The sequence below is a fragment of the Castor canadensis genome, chromosome 1 (genome assembly GCF_047511655.1).
Source record: "Castor canadensis chromosome 1, mCasCan1.hap1v2, whole genome shotgun sequence".
NCBI lineage: Eukaryota > Metazoa > Chordata > Mammalia > Rodentia > Castoridae > Castor > Castor canadensis.
Window position 1 is genome coordinate 173,006,642 of NC_133386.1, and position 20,534 is coordinate 173,027,175.

At 40.0% G+C, this 20,534-nt stretch overlaps 1 protein-coding gene across 1 annotated transcript; it reads right to left on the reverse strand.

Moving 5' to 3' along the window:
* Window positions 1-1,368: 1,368 nt before the first annotated feature.
* Commd9 (COMM domain containing 9) lies at window positions 1,369-18,954 on the reverse strand. Its single transcript, XM_074044603.1, has 6 exons — window positions 18,837-18,954; window positions 8,632-8,757; window positions 6,615-6,754; window positions 4,815-4,849; window positions 3,053-3,156; window positions 1,369-2,072 (listed from the first exon to the last, which is right to left on the reverse strand). Exons 1-6 carry the CDS (start codon window positions 18,897-18,899, stop codon window positions 1,932-1,934), a joined length of 609 nt encoding a protein of 202 aa, XP_073900704.1. The 5' UTR covers window positions 18,900-18,954; the 3' UTR covers window positions 1,369-1,931.
* Between the last annotated feature and the right edge of the window lie 1,580 nt (window positions 18,955-20,534).

Genomic DNA, 20,534 nt, shown 5'->3' on the forward strand with positions numbered 1-20,534 from the left:
GCCTTTTCCAGTTAAGCACTGAATGCCCTGTGACTTGCAGTCAGAAGGCCCCATTCAGATAGAGCTGGCTATAGGAATGTTCAACTGCCCAGCTGCCTATATGGGGCTCCTGCTTCAAGTTACTTTCTTATGAATGCCCATGGAAGACTGAGTGGGATTTGAGATCTCTGTGGGAAATAGACCATGGAAAGAAAACAGAAGGTGAATTTATGACAAGGCTGAACTCAACTTGAGGGTAGACTAGGGGTTGTCAACCTGGAAATAGTGGGCTTGATTCTGGGGTCCCTGATCCTGTCCTAGTGAAAGGCTCCTCAGTTCTCATTAGATTCTCAATAGCTATGGTCCCAAAAGGGTTAAAAGCAGCTATTTTAAAAGCAGGCAGCTCAGCTTCCAGGAGATAAAAGGCAAAGAGATTTTCTTTGTCTTGACTTTCCAGTATCTCACTGGGTGGGAAGAGGCAAGATCTCATCTATACTATTTCAGAATTTTCCAGATGGTGTTAGTTATAGAACTTCATGTCCTTGTATTGCAAGAGAAAGCTAGACAAATCTGGGCCCAAGTCCTAATGAGACTACTGAGCAGCAGGTGACAAAACCTCAATGAACTGGTTTTCTCATCAATAAAGGAATGATAATAACTCTTTCTCACACCAACACTGTTAAGAGTAGATGAAACAGGAGCTTTCTATTTTCATTTCCGCTTATAGTCAAAGCTAGTATCACGGAGTCTTTCCTACTAGCAAACAGTGCTAAGTGCTTAGGTATGTTGTATCAAAGTCCTATAATTGTATCCGTTTAATAAAAGAGGAAAAGAGGGGTGCATACTGCCTGACTCCCAAGTGCATGTACTTTTTTTTTTTTCCTTCAGTAATGGGGTTTGTTTGAACTGAGCCTCATACTTACTAGGCAGGTGCTCTACCACTTGTGTCACTCAGCTAGCCCCCAAGTGCATATTCTTTACTGGAAGTTCTACCTTCTTCACGTATCCTCCACCTGCCCCCCCCCCCCACACACACACAGCTGCCAAGACAAAGAGTTCAGCAAACAGCTGCCACAGGAATGATCTGTATAATTAAGGAGAAAAGGTCTTCACACATGGGGTTTCTATGATATGTAAGGCATAGGACTGAGATGACCTCATGTGGCTAAATGCTAAGGAGTGCTTTCATCATGCCTTTCGTAATATGTGCATACTGACTGTCAATAGGGTTTCTATTCTACATCAGTAAAGATGGTGAGGTTCTTATGCCTGGTTTTATGTCACACCAGCAGTTGTGGGTTTAGCTGGGTATTAGGAAATTGGGCTCAAATTCAAGAGTAAGAGGCAGCACTGACTGAATGCAACAATTAATGTGAAAAGAATCATGACTAGAATCATAAAACTGGTATTTATTTCCAACTGTTCCCACTTCCTCACCCAGGAGTGGTAAGAAACAGTATGTGCATCAGACTTCCTGAATAGGACCCAGGGGGCTCAGGGAACTATCTGGAGGGCCTGTGCTGTGATGGCCCAGCTCTGTGGATTTATTTGGCTTTTCTGATAGAGATTCAAGTGCTGCTGGCATCACCCATGTGATTCCTTCTGTGTGATCCAGGGCTGGAAATGAACTCATCAGGCTAATGCCGTAAATGAACTTATTACGTAAGCTCCACAGTTTGGCCTGAGTTTCTCAAATGACCATGCAGAGGCCACTGAGAAGTACATGTTCCCTCACACTGCCACAGCAGTCCCATACAGGGATCTTTCAAAGATGGAGGCTTCTGTGGTCAGAAAGAGGAAAAAGAGGATGAGAACAGCAAGAGGCCTGGCTGCTTCCTCCCAATTCACCTGTGCCTCTGGATCCAGCAAGGTGCACAGCAGCCTGTGTGGTGAGAGGTGAACACTGCAGAATAATAGCTGGGGCATGGCAGTGGCAACAGCAGTGGGTCAGCTCATTTATTAGCTACAGCAGAAAGCTGGTCTCGGATGCGGCCCAGCCCATCCAACATGGTGTCCAGCGTTTCTTTGCTTAACTCCACAGTCACTGCAGAGATGGAGGGTTTGTCCCCACACAAACTGGGGTCCTCTTGGATCTGCAAAGAGAACATGTCTCAGAAAGTTAAAGCTGCCTCTCTTCTTATCTCACAGTAAGTGAGCCCTACTTAGTTCTGTTGGCCCTGTTTAGAGAGACTCTTCGCTGAGAGGTACAGGGAAGTTTGGCTCTTGAGTCACTTAGCAACTGGGGAGAGTGAAGGAGATGCTCAAAGGCCTGGCTCACTTTCCATTTCCAGCAGTGTATTGGATGGGAACCTGATGTCCAAGTTAAGGCTCAGTTACCTTTCCAACATCATAAGTTTTAGCACTCAAGCAAGAAAATACTGCGTTTTATACTTGAACACTGAGAAGTAGGCTTTATGGGATACATAAAACAATCTTTTGGCTGTAGGAAAAACATTTCAACTTCTAGTTATAGTTATTTCATCTTTAAAAAAGGAAGAAATCAAGCTTTGTTAGTATTGAAATTTGAGTTGTACCCTCACTTTTTCATCTTCCTATAAGTGTTGCATTTCTGGGTACTAACTTTAACTAAACAAACCATACGAAATGGATACGTGACTTTAAAAGATTCCTGAAAAGAACTATCAGTGAGGATAATGAGGCAAGGGCATGTGAACGGGAAAATGAAGAGCTGACACTTCTCAACTGCTAACAGAAGCTAGGCTGGCTGTACTGTGAACACTGATAGCTTAACCCTACCAGCCAAGAAGTTGGTGAAAGTCTACTGAAATGATCCTGAATGCACATTACTACTGCTAAAGTTAAAATTTTTCACAAAGTGTACAACTTAAAAATACAACATTCTACATTTGTCTCATTGTTTTCAAACTTCTACCTTCAGTATAACTTTTATTCTGATCTGCATGTATACTTTGTGCACAAGTACATACATTTGGGGATATACTATTTACTTATACTGGTCCTAGAACTTTGGTGGCTGATTTGTAGATGGCCAATATGGCACTGACTCATTCCTGCTCCCACTTTCTTCTCATGGGCCTGACAATAGACGTACCTTCATCTGGAGTAGGCAGGTGGGGACAGCCATACGGCTGATGCTGTCTGAGGAGGTTTTGATATCCACTCTCCAGTCCAGGTCAACCAGGCGTGGCAGAGAGACTGTGGAGGGGATACCTCAGTTCAGAGCTCATGCTACCCATGTTTACCAGGCCTTTACTCTATGGTGGGTGGCTTTAAGGGCTACATACACATAATGCATTGGATCTACAAAGCACATTTCTGGGCATCATCTCTTAAGCTTCTGTTTGAACACCAACCTTCCAGATGTCAGGATAGTATGAGAGGTGGCACATGATAGAAGGAAGACATACCCTGACTCTTAGGAAAAGTGCAGCCTCAGCAATAGTGGTGCGACACCTTGTTTTAAAGATGAACAGACTTGGTTTGAATGTAGGTTCCACTACTTGCCTAACCTGTTTCCTCCTCTGGAAAATGGAGACAATTTTAGCCTAGCTCACAGGGTTGTTGGAGGACTAAATGAATCAGTACAGAAAAGTGGCTCTAGCCCTGTGACTGGCTCAGAGGAAGTGTAATGACTGGGTATTAGACACACTTTCATCCCACCTTTCAAAGCGTTTTCAATTATTGTTAAGTTTTCTTCACTGAATTGAATAAATAGTCCAATTAATAAATGGTTAAATAAACAGTTTTCAAAAGGAAAAATAAAAATGGCTAACAAATACATGTGGAAATGTTCAACACCTTTAGCTATAAAGGAAATGCAAATCATCACTAAGATTCCATTTTGGCCCAGTTAGAATGGCTAGCATCAAGAAAACAAACAAATGCTGGCAAGGATGCGGGGGGAAAAACGGACATTTATATACTGTTGGTGGGAATGTAAATATATGCAGCCCCTATGGAAATCAGTATGGAGGTTCCTCAAAAATTAGATAAAAGTACCATGATTCTGCTATACCATTCCTGGGCATTTATCCAAAGGAATATAAGTCAACATACAGCTGAGATACCTGCACACCCATGTTTATAGCAGCACTATTCACAATAGCCAAAATGTGGATCAGCCTAGGTGCCCGTCAATTGATGAATGGCTAGATTATGTGGTATATAAACAAAATGGACTATTATTCAGCCACAAAGAATGAAATTATGTTGTTTGAAGGAAAATGGATGAAGGTAGAGACCATGCTAAATGAAATAAGCCGATTGAGAAAGACAAATACTATATGTTTTCTCTCATATGTGGAATCCAGTTCTTAAAAATGAATGACAAGAATGTGAAACAGGTTCTGTTTGGGGGTAGGTGCCAGTGGGAAGGGGGGCGGCTAAAAGGAGAGGATGATGGGGGGGAGTGAATACTTTATAATAATGCATGAAAATATAACCATGAAACTTGCTGAAAAATTTTTAAGAAGGAGGGGGATGGGAAATGAGGGGGAGGAATAGAGGGGGAGAATTTGATCAGGGTACATTGTATGCATGTGGAAACATCATAATGAAATCCTTCTGTACAACTAATATATGCTAACAAAAATGTAAAAACAAAAAAATAATTATTTTAAGAGTTTCACTTTCTGTTTTAGATATTTCTATGATTTTTTGACAACATGCTTTTATAATAATTTTTATAATCAGAAAAAAAATTAAAGAGTGGAATTAAAAAGAAAAAGCACAACACATAGGGTTTGGTTTGGGACTACAATAGTTTCCTTTGATTTTTGGCTAAAGTCTGGTCACTGGTGGAGCTGGCGCTAGGAGCAGGGTGAAGAAGTACAGACAGATGTCTCAATACTCACTCTGATTTGCTTGGGCTTCAGTTCTCCAAGAAGATCTGTTTAAGAGAGAAAGATGAGGAAAACAATGGAAAAGAGATGAGGCGAGTTTTCTGATAGTGAGAGAGACCCTTGGACCTCAGTCTTTGCCTTTTCTCTGATATTCACACCTCCTAGCAGGAAAGAATCTCACAAATCCCTCCCTCCAAAAAAGCAATTTTTTCATTGTTTTACAACACTCAGTGACATTAAGACTGCTAGTGCTGCCAGTTAGTTTTTATAGTTTAGGACAAAAAGAATGAAAAGGCTTAATGCATTGTAATATTAGTGTGCTATTGTTTCCAAAGACACACAGAAAAGATCAACTGACCCTCTATTTTACTGGACACCGCCTACACAGAGTATTGCATGCTATGCAAAAGCCTACAAACAGACCTGACTACTGCTAGAGCAAACAGCGTCACAGTCAGATGTGACAGTCAGAGAAGTCAGAGAAAGAATAAAACATGGTCACTTATAAGAAAGTTCTAAGTAAACAACAAATCCTTGGTAAAAAGGCATTTTCAGTTATTGCTATTAGAGAGGACTGCTCCAGACATGTGGTAAGCAATAATTAGTTCTACTTAATTTTTTGTGTTTAAAAGGATCTGCCCAAGTTGGGAGCCAGCAGTTCATGCCTATAAGCCTAGATATTTGGGAGGCTGATATCAGATTGAGATTCAAGGCCAGCCCCAGAAAAAGTTAGCAAGACCACATTTAAACCAGTAACTAGGCATGGTGACATGCACTGGTCATCCCAAGCTATGCGGGAGGCTAGCTAATCAGGAGGATCATGGTAGCAGACTAGCCAAGCTTATCTGCTTGTGAGACTCCGTCTTAATAGAAAAGAGCTGATTGGGGTGATATGTGCCTGTCATCCAAGCGATGGTGGGAAGCTTAAAATAAGAGGATTGTGGCAAAAAGGGAGACCTTATCTCCAAAATAAGCAGAACAAAAGGGGCTGGAGGTGTGGCTCAAGTGGTAGAGCCTCTGCTTTAGTAAGCATGAAGCCCTGAGTCCAAACCTCAGCACAAACACACACAAAAAAAGGATCTTGCAGACAATTCACAAAAGAAATTAAAAAAACTACTAGTAATTACTAGTGTCAAAGATATGTAAGTTGAAACAAGGGACCATTTGGCATTTGTGGAACTGTGGAAAAGCATAAGAAAAAATCCCTTCAGTGAAGGTGCAGGGAGTCCCACTGATGGAAAAAGAGTTGGTGCAATTTTTTTGATCGCCAACTGGATAATACAAGGCCGGAACTCAGTATGTTCATGGCCTTTAACCTAGTAAGGAAATAATTAAACACATGAGCACAGTTTCCACTATAAACAGCTCACTAAAGTGAGACACTGCCAATATGCTAAATGTTTAACACTAAGGAATTTAAAATTTATACCCAATTCCTTCATGTAATGGAATAAATTTTACCTTTAACTATTAAAAAGACATTGAAAGTAACTAATTAATTGGAATTTGAGTGATATTAATACTGCTTACTGAAAAGAAGCATGGCCTCATCCTTTTTTGCTAAAATCAAAAACAAGCTATCAACCCCTCTACGTATGTGTAAAGAGAAACAATAAACAAGTCCTGAAAGGCTGTCCATTAAGGAATTAATACTAATAACTTCTGGGTGATGGAACTATATAGGTGTCTTATTTTCTTCTTTTAGCTTACCCGTATTTTCTAAGTTTTCAACAATTAACGTATTTCTAGAACAGGAATAAAAATAATAAGAAATATGAAAGTTAGAAGGAACTCTCAAAAATGAGCACTTACACATGTTCTAGGATGATTTTTGTCAAAAGGTTTTTGAGATTTTGGTGGAAATTTTCTGGAAAGAGAGCCAGAACGGCCTCGGCTGAAGACAGGTCATGGAATGCCACCAGTCTAGTGAGGCGATGCAGAGCCTGGAGCAGCTGTAGGATACAGAGGGCAGTCCTGAAGCTTCAGGAGAAGCAGGGAGCAGGGTGGAGCTCCATATCCCATCCCATGGCTACACAGTGCCACAGTGACTCAAGTCGCAGGAGTATGGAGGGCTCTATGGTAGATGCTGGTGCCCCACATATCTCCACCACTCCCAGTTCACCCACTGCTCTAGAAGACAGGTGCAAGCTGCCTGACCTAGGAAGCTGCTAGCTTGTCAGAAATCCTTAGCTTGTAAGCAAAGGGTTAAGACATCCCTTTTCTTTCTGTGGGAGAATCTGACCTTCAGTTAACTTTCTGGTGCTGTTTCCCTGGTAACCTGAGAGAAATGGAAAGTCATCTGGGTTACTAGGCAACCCTGCATTGGTCCAGTGCCTCTGGACTGAGAGGACTGCATAAACACCTGGGGCCCACAGCGCTGGGCACCCTAAATGGGGTTGTACACTCCTTGCAAGAACCTGAAGCTGTACTTATTGAATTGTGACAAGATATATTGGGTCCTGTGGCATTTGGGATTTGAATCCAGGGTGACAGAAGTCTCATGCCCTTGCCCTTAAGTTGTTACAAAGGAGGGAAAACAAAGAAAATGAAACAGCTCCTATAGGCCATGTGGACTCCCTCTGTGAAAGAGGAGTACTGGATCCCACCCTGCTATGTATTACCATTCTACACTTTTTTTTTTTTGCAGTGCTGGGGATTGAACCCAAGGCCTTGAACATGCTTGGCAAGGGCTATACCAATAGGCCACATCTGGAGTTACCATCTTATGTCTTTCTATGTAGATCTGTAGCCACTTGTGGATTATGGTTGATTTGTGAATATGATGATGCTTAGCTGAATCCAGGAAAACTCTGGAGGTACCTGTTTCTCTGCTTTAGGGCTTTTTCTGTTCTCACTGAAGGTTGTCTGACTACTACATATGGACATAACCCAGAAGTGAGGGGAAGTTAACCCTCCAACAGTGAGGGTGGGAGTTAGTGTTACAGTGGTAACTCCTCATGAACATACCATTTTACTGGTTTATCTCCAGTCCCTGCTGGATTTTCCCCAGTCCCTCCTTTGTACTTTTCTAGAATCACCACCCAGATCACCAGCTATACCCAAGTCCTTGCCTCATGTCTATAAAAGAACCCAAACTAAGTCTCCAACTCACTTCTATAATCTTACTTCTGTTTTTTACTTTTCAATAGTTGGTTTCAACGAGCAAAGCTCTAGATTAAAAATAAAAATAACAACATAGATATATTTGGATGAAGCTACTCCTGTTTAGAAGCATACTGACCCAACGAAGTTAAGCTGTCACTGCTACATAACTTCACTATGAGTCACCTTACTCTTCATCTTGGCCACTTGCTGAGATGGGGGGGTGGGGAGGTGGAGCTGAGCAGATTTCCTTAGGGCAGAGGAATGAAAAGGGAGAGTGGTACACAAAGCACCCCAAGGCAGCCTGATGGAACCCACTAGTGTGTAGTCCCTGATGCCACTCAGGTCCACCCTCCTGTCCACAGAGCCCTAAAAGGTCTGCCTCAAACTATCCAGTTGCCAATTCATCAAATCTGCAAGTCAAAGGCTGGAAAAGAAAATCACAAAAAGGTTGGCTTTTGTCCACAATGTCAAGGTAATAAGTTTGAAAAGAAGATGGTCAGGAGCCCTGATTATTTATCATAAGGTTCTTATTTATCTTAAGTAAGGTTTAAAGACAAAAGCTTTACAATTAATTTGGTTTTTAAAATGTCTATCTAAAGTTTGCAGTAATGTCAACAGCTATTTCAGAGAAAATTTTTCTTTGGATATGGGAATGACTAGTAAGTCAATACAGAGATTAACAAGTGACAATCGCTAGTTACCAAGGTTCTCTCTGACTACTTACTTGCTCTGCCTCCTCCTGGGTCACAGACAAGCTGGAACATGTAATATCCAAGAGTTTTTTGGAGTCAAGGGCTGAACTGGAAAAGCTCTCTTGACACAGCTGTCTGACAACATCTTTTGAGGATGCCTATGAATTAATTCACAGATGGGAAAAAAACAAAGTCAGACTTTGAAAACACATGCTTATCGTATTCATTTTTGACATCTTTGGGGCTTAAGACTTAAAGGTACAAGGATACTTCCACTCATGGGAAGATGGATCAGATATACTTTTCCCTATTCTTTCTGTAAAGTACAACTAAAATCCCTGAGCACTTACAGAGATACGATGACTCTGAAAGGGGAAGAGAAGAAGGTAGATGTGCTAGGACCTCAAGACTCAGGGAATAATATGATGGTGAGTTCCCTGGGCTTTCTTTTTCATATATCTCAGACTCCAAGCTGAAGAAGAGGGAAAGCAGAAAATGAAAATGGATACAGAAAAAAAAAACCCCAAAACCTCCAATAAATATCAGGTCTCTCCAGCCAAAGGACCAAGAAAGGGGCAGCCTAAAAAGACAGAAAACTTTTGTACAATAGCTGTGGATCCATCTTACTGATGTCTACAATGGCTGTGCTGGAAACCTAGACTTGAGTGGGAAGCCCTGTGAGGCAGTAATGGGGTGCCCCAACACCTCCACTAGGGTGATGTCAAGGCCAAGCAGGGAACTATCTTTATCCTTACCACCCATTCAAGTTGCACTACCCCATGGTATTAATGGAAACAGCTTCCACCCATACCCAGCAGTAACAAGAAACCCCTGCTTTCAGGTACCAATGGGAATCAAGTGGGGAACTTCAACTTCTACCACCCCTTGGCACCAATAAGATGGTGCCCCCATTGTACCTTTGATACCTGCCCGCACAGTATCAGAGAAAGCCAGCTAAAATATAAGATGTGAATAAGATCCAGAGTCTCAAAACATAATATGAACGTGTCCAAATTTTGGTAAAAATCACAAGAACAGAACAATCTCAAGCTGAATGAAAAAAGACAATCAATCAAAAGATGCCACAGGAAGCTGAAGCAGGGGGTTGCAAGTTCCAGTCCAGCCAGGGCTACATGGTGAGACCCTGTCTCAAAAACAAACAAAAAGATGTGAACACCAAGACAGCAGATGTTAAAATTATGAAAAAAAGATTTTAAAGCAGGTCTGATAGCAATATTTTAATAATTAGTTATGAACATGCTTGAAATAAAAAAGGAGGCAGTCCCAGCCAATAAACAGAAAATATTAAGAATAAAATAAAAATTTTGGAACTGAAAACTATAATAACCAAAACAACAATAACAACAACCAAAGTCAGCACATGAGCTGGATGCCGGTGGCTCATGCCTGTAATCCTGGCTACTCAGGAGGCAGGGATCAGGATTGAGGTTCAAAGCCAGCTGGGCAAATAGTATGCGACACCCTATCTAGAAAAAAAACCTACAAAAAAGGGCTGGTAGTTCAAGGTGTAGGCTCTGAGTTCAAACCCCAGTATTGGGGGGGAAAAAAAAACCCTCAGTAGATGGGCACAGCACACAACAGTATGAAAAACTACAACAGATCTAGACTGAAATCCTGATAGGAGACAAAAGAAGGCTGTACAAAAAAAGTATTAAAAGAAATAACAGCTCAAACATTCCAAGTTCAGCTAGAGACCTAATGGTTGTATATTTCAAGAACCAGTGCAAATTTTAAATAGAATAAATAATAAAAAAACTATACCAAGACATATCATAATTAAACTTCTACTGAAGTTCTACTGAAATGCAAAGAAATCTTGTAAGCAGTGAGAGAAACAACACTTCACCTAAAGTATAAACAATTACTATGACAACAGCTTAAATACCAGAAACCACAGAAGCAAGAAAAAAGTGGCAAAATATTTTTTAGGTGCTAAGAGAACTGTCAACCTAGAATCCTACAGCCAGGAAAAAGGTCTTTCAGGAATAAAGATGTTCACTGATATAAGAAAATCTGTCACAAGATCTACCCCAAAAGAATGGTTACATCAAGTTCTCTAAAGAGGAAAGAAATAACAGAAGTGCAAAGACAACTTGACCTGGTGGAACCATCTTGAGTTGTAACCTCCATGACTGCCCTGGTCTGTTTTCCCCGAGAAAGCAATGGAGTTTCATGGGGCGTTATGTGCGGAATCCTGGTTGCCATCAGCACTAATAACATGCCTGGCTTCTTTCTGTGGTCTCTCAGCACCTTCAGTCTATGGTGGTCAGTTCTTTTATACCAAATTTTCCTGGAACGAGAAGGAACCTTGGAATATCAGGTAGAAAGACAGAACAGGGAAAATGAAAATATGTGTAAAAACAATGTTTTCCATTTTTCCTAAACTGAAGGTTCAAGCAAAAATAATACTCTTTAATATATAGAGAGAGGATGTATACTATATGTATGTATGCATGTCTAAATGTATGTAGAGGAAATATTAAGACAGTTATAAGTGAGGAAAGGTGAAGGGATATAGAGGAAGATAAGGTTTTCACATGTCACCCTAATTGATAAAATGATTACACCAATAGACTGATAAGCTACATATCTAGAGTAACAGCTTTAAAAGGCTATAAAAACAAATGTGTTTTAACTCAAATAAATCAAAACAATTCTAAAAAATGTTCAAAGAGCCCATGGTAAGACAGAAAAATGTAAAAAGAAACAAAACCCAAGAAAGTACAGAAAGAAAACAAAAAATAAAATGGCAGATTTAAGACCTAACATACAGATAATTACACTTACTATAACTCACTGTAAGAGGCCTAAATATTCCAATTAAGACACAGAAATTGACAGTGGATTAAAACTCTGACTCAGTTAAGTATTTCATACAAAAAAAACTCCCTTCAAATATAATATAGGTATCCTGAAAGTAAAAGGATAGAAAAAAATACTGTATGCAAACATTAAAGAAAAGCCAGAATGGTTACATTAATTTTAGATAAAGCACACTTCAAAAAAAGCAAATCAAAAAAGAAGGGGTGTATACAATGATAAAAAGTTCTATCCACCAACAAGACATTCTAAATGTATACACACCCAACAAAACAACTGTAACATATGTTAATCTCAAACTGACTTACTACACTTACATAGTAAGGAGAAAACAACAAAGTCATAAATATAGTTGGAGACATCAACACTCCGCCTTCAAGAACTGACAGAATAAGTAGACAGATCATCAACAAAAGTATAGGAGAACTCAACCCCATCACCAAACAGTTAACAGGTATGGAATACTTTACCAATAAACAGCAGAGTACACATTTAAGTACCCAGCAAACATATACCAAGTTAGATCATAACCTGGGCCCTAAAGCAAATAGAAATAACACTCTACTATTTCAGGTTTCAAATCTATTAAAGTTTGTTTTATGACCCAGAACATGATCTACCTGAATCAAATAAGAAATCAACAGCTGGGTGTGGTGGCTCATGCCTGTAATCCCAGCTACTAAGGAGGTGGAAATCAGGAGGATGACAGAGGCCAGTCCAAGAAAAAAGTTATTGAAATAGGGATTTCAACAAATAAGCTGGGTGTAGTGGCCCACATCTGCAATTGTAGTTACACAGAAGGCTGTGATAAAAGGCCAGCCTAAGCCAAAAGACTTGAGGTTCTACCTGAAAAATAAAGCAACAGGACTGGAGGCATGATTCAAGTGACAGAGCACTTGCCTAGCAAGTGCAGGACCCTGAGTTCAAATCCCAGTACAAAAAAAAAATCAACCAAATGGAAACAGGAAAACATTAAACACTTAAAAACGTAAACACACTTCTAAAAAATCCATAGGTCAAAGAGAAAACCTCAAGGGAACCTAAAGAAAAATACAATGAAGGGCTGGCTTAGTGGCTCAAGTGGTAGAGCGCCTGCCTATCAAGTGTGAGGCACAGAGCTCAAATCCCAGTACTACCAAAAAAACAAAACAAAAAAACTCACTGAAAAATATACTGAATGAAAAATGCAAAAATAATATACCAATATTTGTGAGACACAGCCAATGATATGTTGAGAAGGAAATTTAAATTTAGAGCATTAAATATGTACATTAGAAAATGGAAAATATGCAAATTAATAATCCAAACTCCTACCTCAAGAACTTAGAATAAAAAGACATAATAAAGGGCTGGTGGAGTGACTCAAGCAGTAGAGTACCTGCCTAGCAAGCATGAGGCCCTGAGTTCAAACCCCAGTGCCACCAAAAAGAGAGAGAGAGAAAAAAAAAAAAAGGAAGCAGAAGGAAGGAACAGCAAAGAACATAAATTGATGAAACTGGAAATAGAAAAATAAATGAAACAAAGAGCTACTTGTTTGAAAATGTCATTTAAAAAACAAGAGAAGACACAAATTACCAATATTAGAAATAAAACAGGGGTATCACTGTAGACCCTGCAAACATCAAAAGGACAATAAGGGACACCCAATGAACAACTCTATACATGTATAGTTGACAGCTTAAACAAAATGGACAAATTACTCAAGCAATGCCAACTATTACAACTCCTTGTGTATATGGCAGAGATACTTTGAATAGCCCTTTAACTATTAAGGAAATTGAATTAATAACTTTAAAACACTCAAAAAAGAAATACTTAAGCCTGATGGTTCCACTGAAGAATTTTAGCAAACATTTAAAAAAAGAATTACCCAATTTTACATAATCCCTTCTAAAAAACAAAAATAGGAGGAAACAATTTCCAATGCATTTGATGACTCATATTACCTTCATACCCAAATCAGATAATGATAGTACAAAAAAAGGAAGAAAAAAACCCGAAAACTACAGACCAATACCCTCATGAAAATAAATTAAAAAAATATGAATAAAAAAATCCTTAACAAAATATTAGCAAATAGAAATGAGCAATATATTAAAAGGATTATACGCTATTATAAGATAACTGGTAAAATATTTGAAAATCTATGCAATCCACAATATTAAGATGTGAAGGGGAAAAATCGTACGATATTAAAGCAGAAAAAACAATTGATAAATTTAAACGAAACATCTTTTTTGGGGGGGGTACTGAGGTTTGAACTCAGGGCTTCACACTTGCAAAGCAGGTGCTTTAGTGCTTGAGCCACACACCTCCAAGTCATTTTGCTCTGGTTATTTTGGAGATGAGATGTTGCAAACTATTTGCCCATTTGCCCCAGGTGGCCTCGATCTGCAATCCTCTCAATCTCAGCTTCCCAAGTAGCTAGCATTATAGGCGTGAGCCACCAGCACCTGGCTTAAAAGTCTATTCTTGATTAAAAACTCTGGGCTAAATAGGAATAGAGAACCTCTTTAACTTGCTAATGGGCATCTATAAAAAGCCTACAATTAACAACATATTTAATGGTAGAAGACTGAATGCTTTGTCCTGGGATGTCTGTTCTCACTGCTCTTATTCAACATAATGCTGAAAGATCTAGCCACTGAAATAAGGCAAGAAAAGGAAACAATTAGAAAGAAATAAAATTGTTCCCATGTACAAGCAACATGGTTCTCTATGAAGAAAGTCCCAAGGAATGCGCATGCACACACACACAACACACCCTCCTAGAATAAGTTCAGCAAGTTTGCAGATACCAGATAAACATACAAAGTCAGTTGTATTTGTTCATACAGATGCTCCTTGACTTACGATGAGGTATTGCCTGAAATAAGTTTAAAAATATCCTATATTGAGAATGCATTTAATACAACTAACCTACCAAACATTGTGGCTGGGCAATACTGTGCACTGATGAATGCTGGTTATGAACACTCATGACCACGTGACTCACTGGGAGCTGCAGCTAGCCAGCCACTGCTGTGCAGCATAGTAACAGCGTGCCCTCCAGCATATCACTAGCCCAGGAAATAACCAAAATCTAAGACCTGAACTATGGTTTACTGAATGCTTATCACTTTCACACCACTGTGGAGTTAAAAATGTAAGTCAAACTGCTGTAAGTCGTGGACTGTCTAAACTAGTAACGAACGTGTAGACTCCAGAATTAAAAATACAGTATCGTTTGCAATGGTTCAAAAAATGAAACATAAGACTTGTATGCTGAAAATTATATAATACAGACGAAATCAAACAAGATCAAATAAATGTTCTTGAATTGGAAGATCAACATTCTAATGATGTCGACTCTGACATATGTTTAACACAATTCCTATCAAAAAATTGAATCCAAGTTTTGTTTACCAAAGCCAACACCATGCTAAAATTTCTATTGAAAGGCAAAGGAGGTGGAAAAGCTAAGGCAATTTTGATAAAGAAAAATGAAATAGGGAGAATTAGTCTATGTGATTTCAATATTTATTATAGCTATAGCAATTGAGACTGTGTCGTAATGACAGAGGGATGTTCACACAGATCAGCTCAATAGAGTAGAGAACCTTGAAATAGACACACACAATTATGACCAGCCGATTCTTGACAAAAGTACAAACACAATTCAATGGAAGAAAAATATCCCTTTCAACCAATGGTAGAAATGAACAACAAAACACCAAACTCAACCTAAGTCTCACTCACTTTATACAAAATGGATCACAGACATAAATGTAAATGTGAAAAACGTAAAAATGCAAAACTGTAAAACTTTTAGAAACAATACAGAAATTTCAGCTGTATGACTTGGAAAAGAATTCTTAGACTTGACACAACAGTGCAGTTCATAAAAGGGAAAAATGATAAACTGCACTTCATCAAATTTAAATCTTTTGCTCTGCAAAAGTCCTAGCTATGGGTTGATTGTGCCCTCACAATTGAAGTCCTAATTCTCATCACCTCAGAATGTGGCCTTATTTGGAAATAAGGTTATGCAGACATAATTAGTTAACATGAGGATGTTAGTGTGGACTAATCCAATATGAGCAATGCCTTGTAAAATGGGGAAATGTGGAAACAGATGTACACAGATAGTATGTCATAAAGACACAAAGCCAAGATATTCCAAAGATTGCTAGCCAACTTGCTGGGGGAGTGGCATGAAACAGCATGGTTCCCTCAGAAGGAACCAATTCAGCTCACACCTTGATCTTGGACTTAGAGCCTCCAGAACTGTGAAACAATACATTTCTGTTTAAGCTACCCACTTCACAGTACTCTGTCACGGAACCCCTAGCAAACTAACACAGCCTCTACAAAGAGGATGAAATAATGAGCTACAGATTTAGAGGAATATATCAGCAACCATCTATTTGACAAAGAATTAGTAAGAATATATTCTAAAACTCAAAACTCAAGATCAGAATGTGCACAAAAGATATAAAGAGACATTCCAGGAAGAAGAGCTATAGATGGCAAATAAGTACATGAAAAGAGGTTCAACGTCATTCATAGAAGGTGAAATACAAATTAAAACCACATTGATAAAAAAGGAAAAAACCACATGGAGAAGCCAAGACACATCTACCAGAATGACTCACAAAATACAGTGATAACACCAAATGCTGGTGAGGATACAGACATACTAGATTATTCATATGTTGTCAGTGGAAATGTAAACTGGTACAGTCACTCTAGAAAGTAGTTTGGAAATGTTAACATGAAACTACCACATGACCTGAACTTCAAGCTATACACACCATGTATAGCAGCTTTAATTGTGAGAGCAAAAAACTGGAAACAAACCAGGCGCTGGTGGCACAAGCCTGTAATCCTAGCTACTCAGGAGGCAGAGAGCAGAAGGATCACAGTTTGAAGCCAGCCTGGGCAAATAGTTTGAGAGACACTATCTGGAAAAAAAAAACTATCACAAACATGGGCTGATGGAGTGGTTCAAGGTGTAGGCCCTTAGTTCAAACCTCAGTACCACAAAAAAACAAACAAACAAAAAAACTGGAAACAATCTAGATGTCTTTCAACAGGTCAATGATAAAACCTCTGCACATCTGTATCATGAAATACTCTACAGCAATAAAAAGGAAAGTACTATTGATGCACACAATGTGGATGAAGAAGTTCCAGAGAATTAGGCTAAGTGAAAAGAGCCAACCCCCAAGGCTATATGCAGTAAGATTTATATAAAATTCTTGAAATGACAAAATTACAGAACTGAAGATTACCAGAGCTTAAAGAAGGGGTGGAGGCAGAATGGAAGTGAGGGTGGCTATAAAATGGTAACAAAAGAGGTCTCGTGGAGACAGAAGTTTTCTGTATTTGACTGTCTCAACGTCAATATCCTGTTCATGTTCATTAGTTTTCTAGGATGTCACCTTTGGGGGAAACTTGGTAAAGGGTAAATAAGATCTCTGCGTTATTTCTTACAATTGTAGTTATCTCAAAATAAAATTGTTTTTAAAAAACAGAAAATAAAAGACCAGAGCAATGAAAATGAATGAACAACTGCTACAAAATGGTGCAGTTCATGTCGCACTATTTCATTTATATGAAGTTCAACGTGAGCAACATTAAACCATGTTAGCAGTAATGACAGCTACTGTAGGGGAGGAAAGTGGGGGAAGCAATGAAGGAGCAATAGGACTTTTAGGATACCAGCAATGTTTCATTTTTTGACTTGGTTGGTATTGGTTACATAGGTGTGTAATAAATCATTCAGTGCTGCACTTATGACTTATGCTTTTTTTTTTTTTCTTTTTGATGGTGGTGGTACTAGGGTTTGAACTCAGAGCCTTGCACTTGCTAGGCAGGCACTCTACTACTTAAGCCACGCTCCCAGTGTCTTTTTTTTTGGGGGGGGGGCAAGTAGAATCTCTCAGGTTTTGCCCTGGGTGTCTCAGACCCCAATCCTCTTACCTATGGCTTCCCTTAGTAGCTGGGATTTACAGAAGCATGCCACCATGCCCAGCTTATCGATTGAGATGGAGTCTTAATAACTTTTTGCTCAGCTGGCTTGAACCTCTATCTTCCATCCTCCTGATCTCTGTTTCTCAGGTAGCTGGGATTGCAATAGCTGGGATTACAGGCATGAGCCATGGCACAAAGAGATTTATGCGTTTTCTGCATCAATGACACATATTAATTTTTAAAAGCTTATTAAAATATAAAAAAGTATACAAGGCAGACAGGCATTCAAAATGGGATTCACAAGGGAACATGGTGTAGTCACAATGAAGGTGAAAAGGCTCTCAACTGGGAGCTGAGAATTGTTTCCAGTCACAGCTCAGTTATTACATTAATTAGTTCATTTAAAAACTATTTATTGAGCACATGCTGTGTGCCAGGTGTTCTACTTATTGGGATACTCTGGTGAACAATAAAGTAAATGTCTTTAGAAGTGGAAAGTGCAAATGAATACTTGAGAGGCCATTAAAAAAATAAATAAAACAGAGCCGTATGTGGTGACTCATCTCTGTAATCCCAGCTATTCAGGAGGCGGAAACAGGAGGGTCTCTCCAGACCAGCCTGCGCAAAGTTAGTGCAACCCTATCTCAAAAGTAAAATACATGGCTAGCAGAGTGGCTCAAGTGGTAGAGCTCCTGGCTAGCAAGTGGGAGGCCCTGGGTTCAAACCCTGGTATCACCAAAAAGCCAAAAAAACCAATTATGCAGATTGATGACAATGCTATGTCATGAATTAAGTGTAATTAATCCAATTCTCTTCACCTTTTGAGGGAAAGAAGGAAAAATTAAAGGTCTCTGACGGATCTCACATTCTGAGACAAAATAATTTATGCCAGCTAGGGTCACGTTCTAGGAAAATAAGCCGCCCTTCTACAGAGGAAATCAAAAGTTAATTCCAACCCATTATTTCATTTGAGCTTTATGGAGCCCTGTGAAATCAGTCCCTTCCAGTCTCCCACTCCTTCACACCAACGACTGCCAGGAGAGCTGTCACACAGGCCAAGGCGGAAAGAGAGCCCGGGCGCCGCACGTCACGCGAGGGCCGCAGAGGGACCGCGGGATCTCAACCGCCAGTGCAGACGGACTCGCGGTGGAATGGGGAAGTGAGTGGTAACACCGAGCCAGCTCCAATCCCGAAAGCCAGTGGCAGAAGAGAACAGTAGGGGACGTTTGTACAGCGCCTTCAAGTCTATTGTCTCATTTCCCACACACACCTTTATTCAAAGCTCAAAGGCGCAACGATTGGTCCGGAGTCACACAAAAGTAATGACAGAGTTGTGCCTGCAAGTCAGGGCCAATTTATTCCCAATTCCTGCTACGTACAAAGCCCCGGAGAGAAAGAAGAGCCGCACACGTCCGGACAGGTTCCCATGCATTCAATTTACCTTCAACAAGGTCTGGAACGCAGCGAAGTGCTCCGCCGTCAGTGCAGCCATCTTTCCCGACATCACGTGAGCGCTCCAACAGGAGGAGCGCGCCACGTGGCACCGCCCGCCAGCGCGGTGCATGCCGGGGGTTGTAGTCCTTCAGGGTGGCAGGGCGGACTCAACTGTAGCGCGGTGGGTGTGGGAGAGACCAAGAAACCTCCCGGGTGGGAAATCTAAACTCGGGGAGCTGGGATTATTATCAGCCTTATCCAGATGGGGAAACTGAATCTTGGAGTTTAGTAACTGTTCTGTAGTCGTAGAGGAGTTCTGGTTTGAAGAGCAGGTGAAAAGGTGTTTGGGAAAGGAGATAGGAAGGGAATCATGAAAACCATTACCTATCTGGGTTTCTGATACGCTTATGGCAGGAATGGTAGAAACAATTTAATCTGTTTACTTAACAAGATAATTATAATGAATGTAATGAGTGATTTGGGGTGGCAATACTGGACTCTGATTTGCCCAGAGCTCAGAGGTCAGTGTTAGGCAGCCCAGATTGTCTGGCTGTGTCACCTTTGAAGATTTGTGTATGGTCCGCAGCACTTCCTCCAGTTCTTATTGTCACAGGAAGGAAGAGGACAGAATGACAGAGTCAGTTCATGCCTATTAGTTGGTTCATCTTTTGTTTTCATCAGGCCTAATGTAATTTATTTCCAATTTCGAGAATAGGAATTAGTGCTTACTTTCACATATTTAATAAACTTGCCATGTGCCAGGTTCCATTCTATCCTGATATATTTATATATTATATTAAATATATATGCACACACATACACACTGTACTATTATTTTCCCCATTTTAAATATGAGGAAACTGAGACAGATAATTAAGTTACTTTCCCAAGGTCACTCAGCTAAGTAGTGGCAGAGTTCATATTCAAACTTGGGCAGTCTGCTCCAGAGGCTGTACTGTTAACTACCAAGCAGTACAGGTCTCCTTATCTTCTCATAGTTGAAAGCTCATGTTTCTCTGTTCAGATGCCTGCCTATCTTCCTCTGAGGGCAAGAATAAGCTAAGAGCCCTCCTGGACAATCAACCAAGGTGATATGGTTAGAGACAATATGATGAGTGGAAGGGGTACAATAGGCTTTGGAGGAAAACCCAGCCTAATCACATACCCAGCAAGGGAAACCCACATGACCATATATTAGAAAGAAATCAGGCTGAGTTCCTGACTCTTATGTGCCAGAAACTTCACCTCTCTGAACCTCAGTTTCCTCATCTGTACAATGGGAACAATCACAAAATACCTTTTGGCCATTAGAGGGAGCTCAAGGATGACTTATACCCAACTGGGAAGGACCATAGACACTCAATTCTAGTCAAGGGCAGAGGTTTCTTGTTATGGGAAAGGGCCCTAAGGTGACTAACCATCTCACTTTGCCCAGGAATTAGCAATTTTATAAGATGCAGGACTTAACTTCTGGGGAAACCAATGTGAGCCCCAAGCGTTTGAGAGAAAGCATCCTTTTGGAGTAATTGTTCAGTTTTCTCCAGGCATACAGATGTGAAGACAGGGATATGGACTTAGACTTTTTAAGGGCAACAATCTTAATTTTTTTAAATAATAGCTTTGCTGAGATATAATTCACATTCACATACCATGCAATTTACCCACTTATTTGATTCAATGGATTTTATATTCTCAGAGTTTCCTG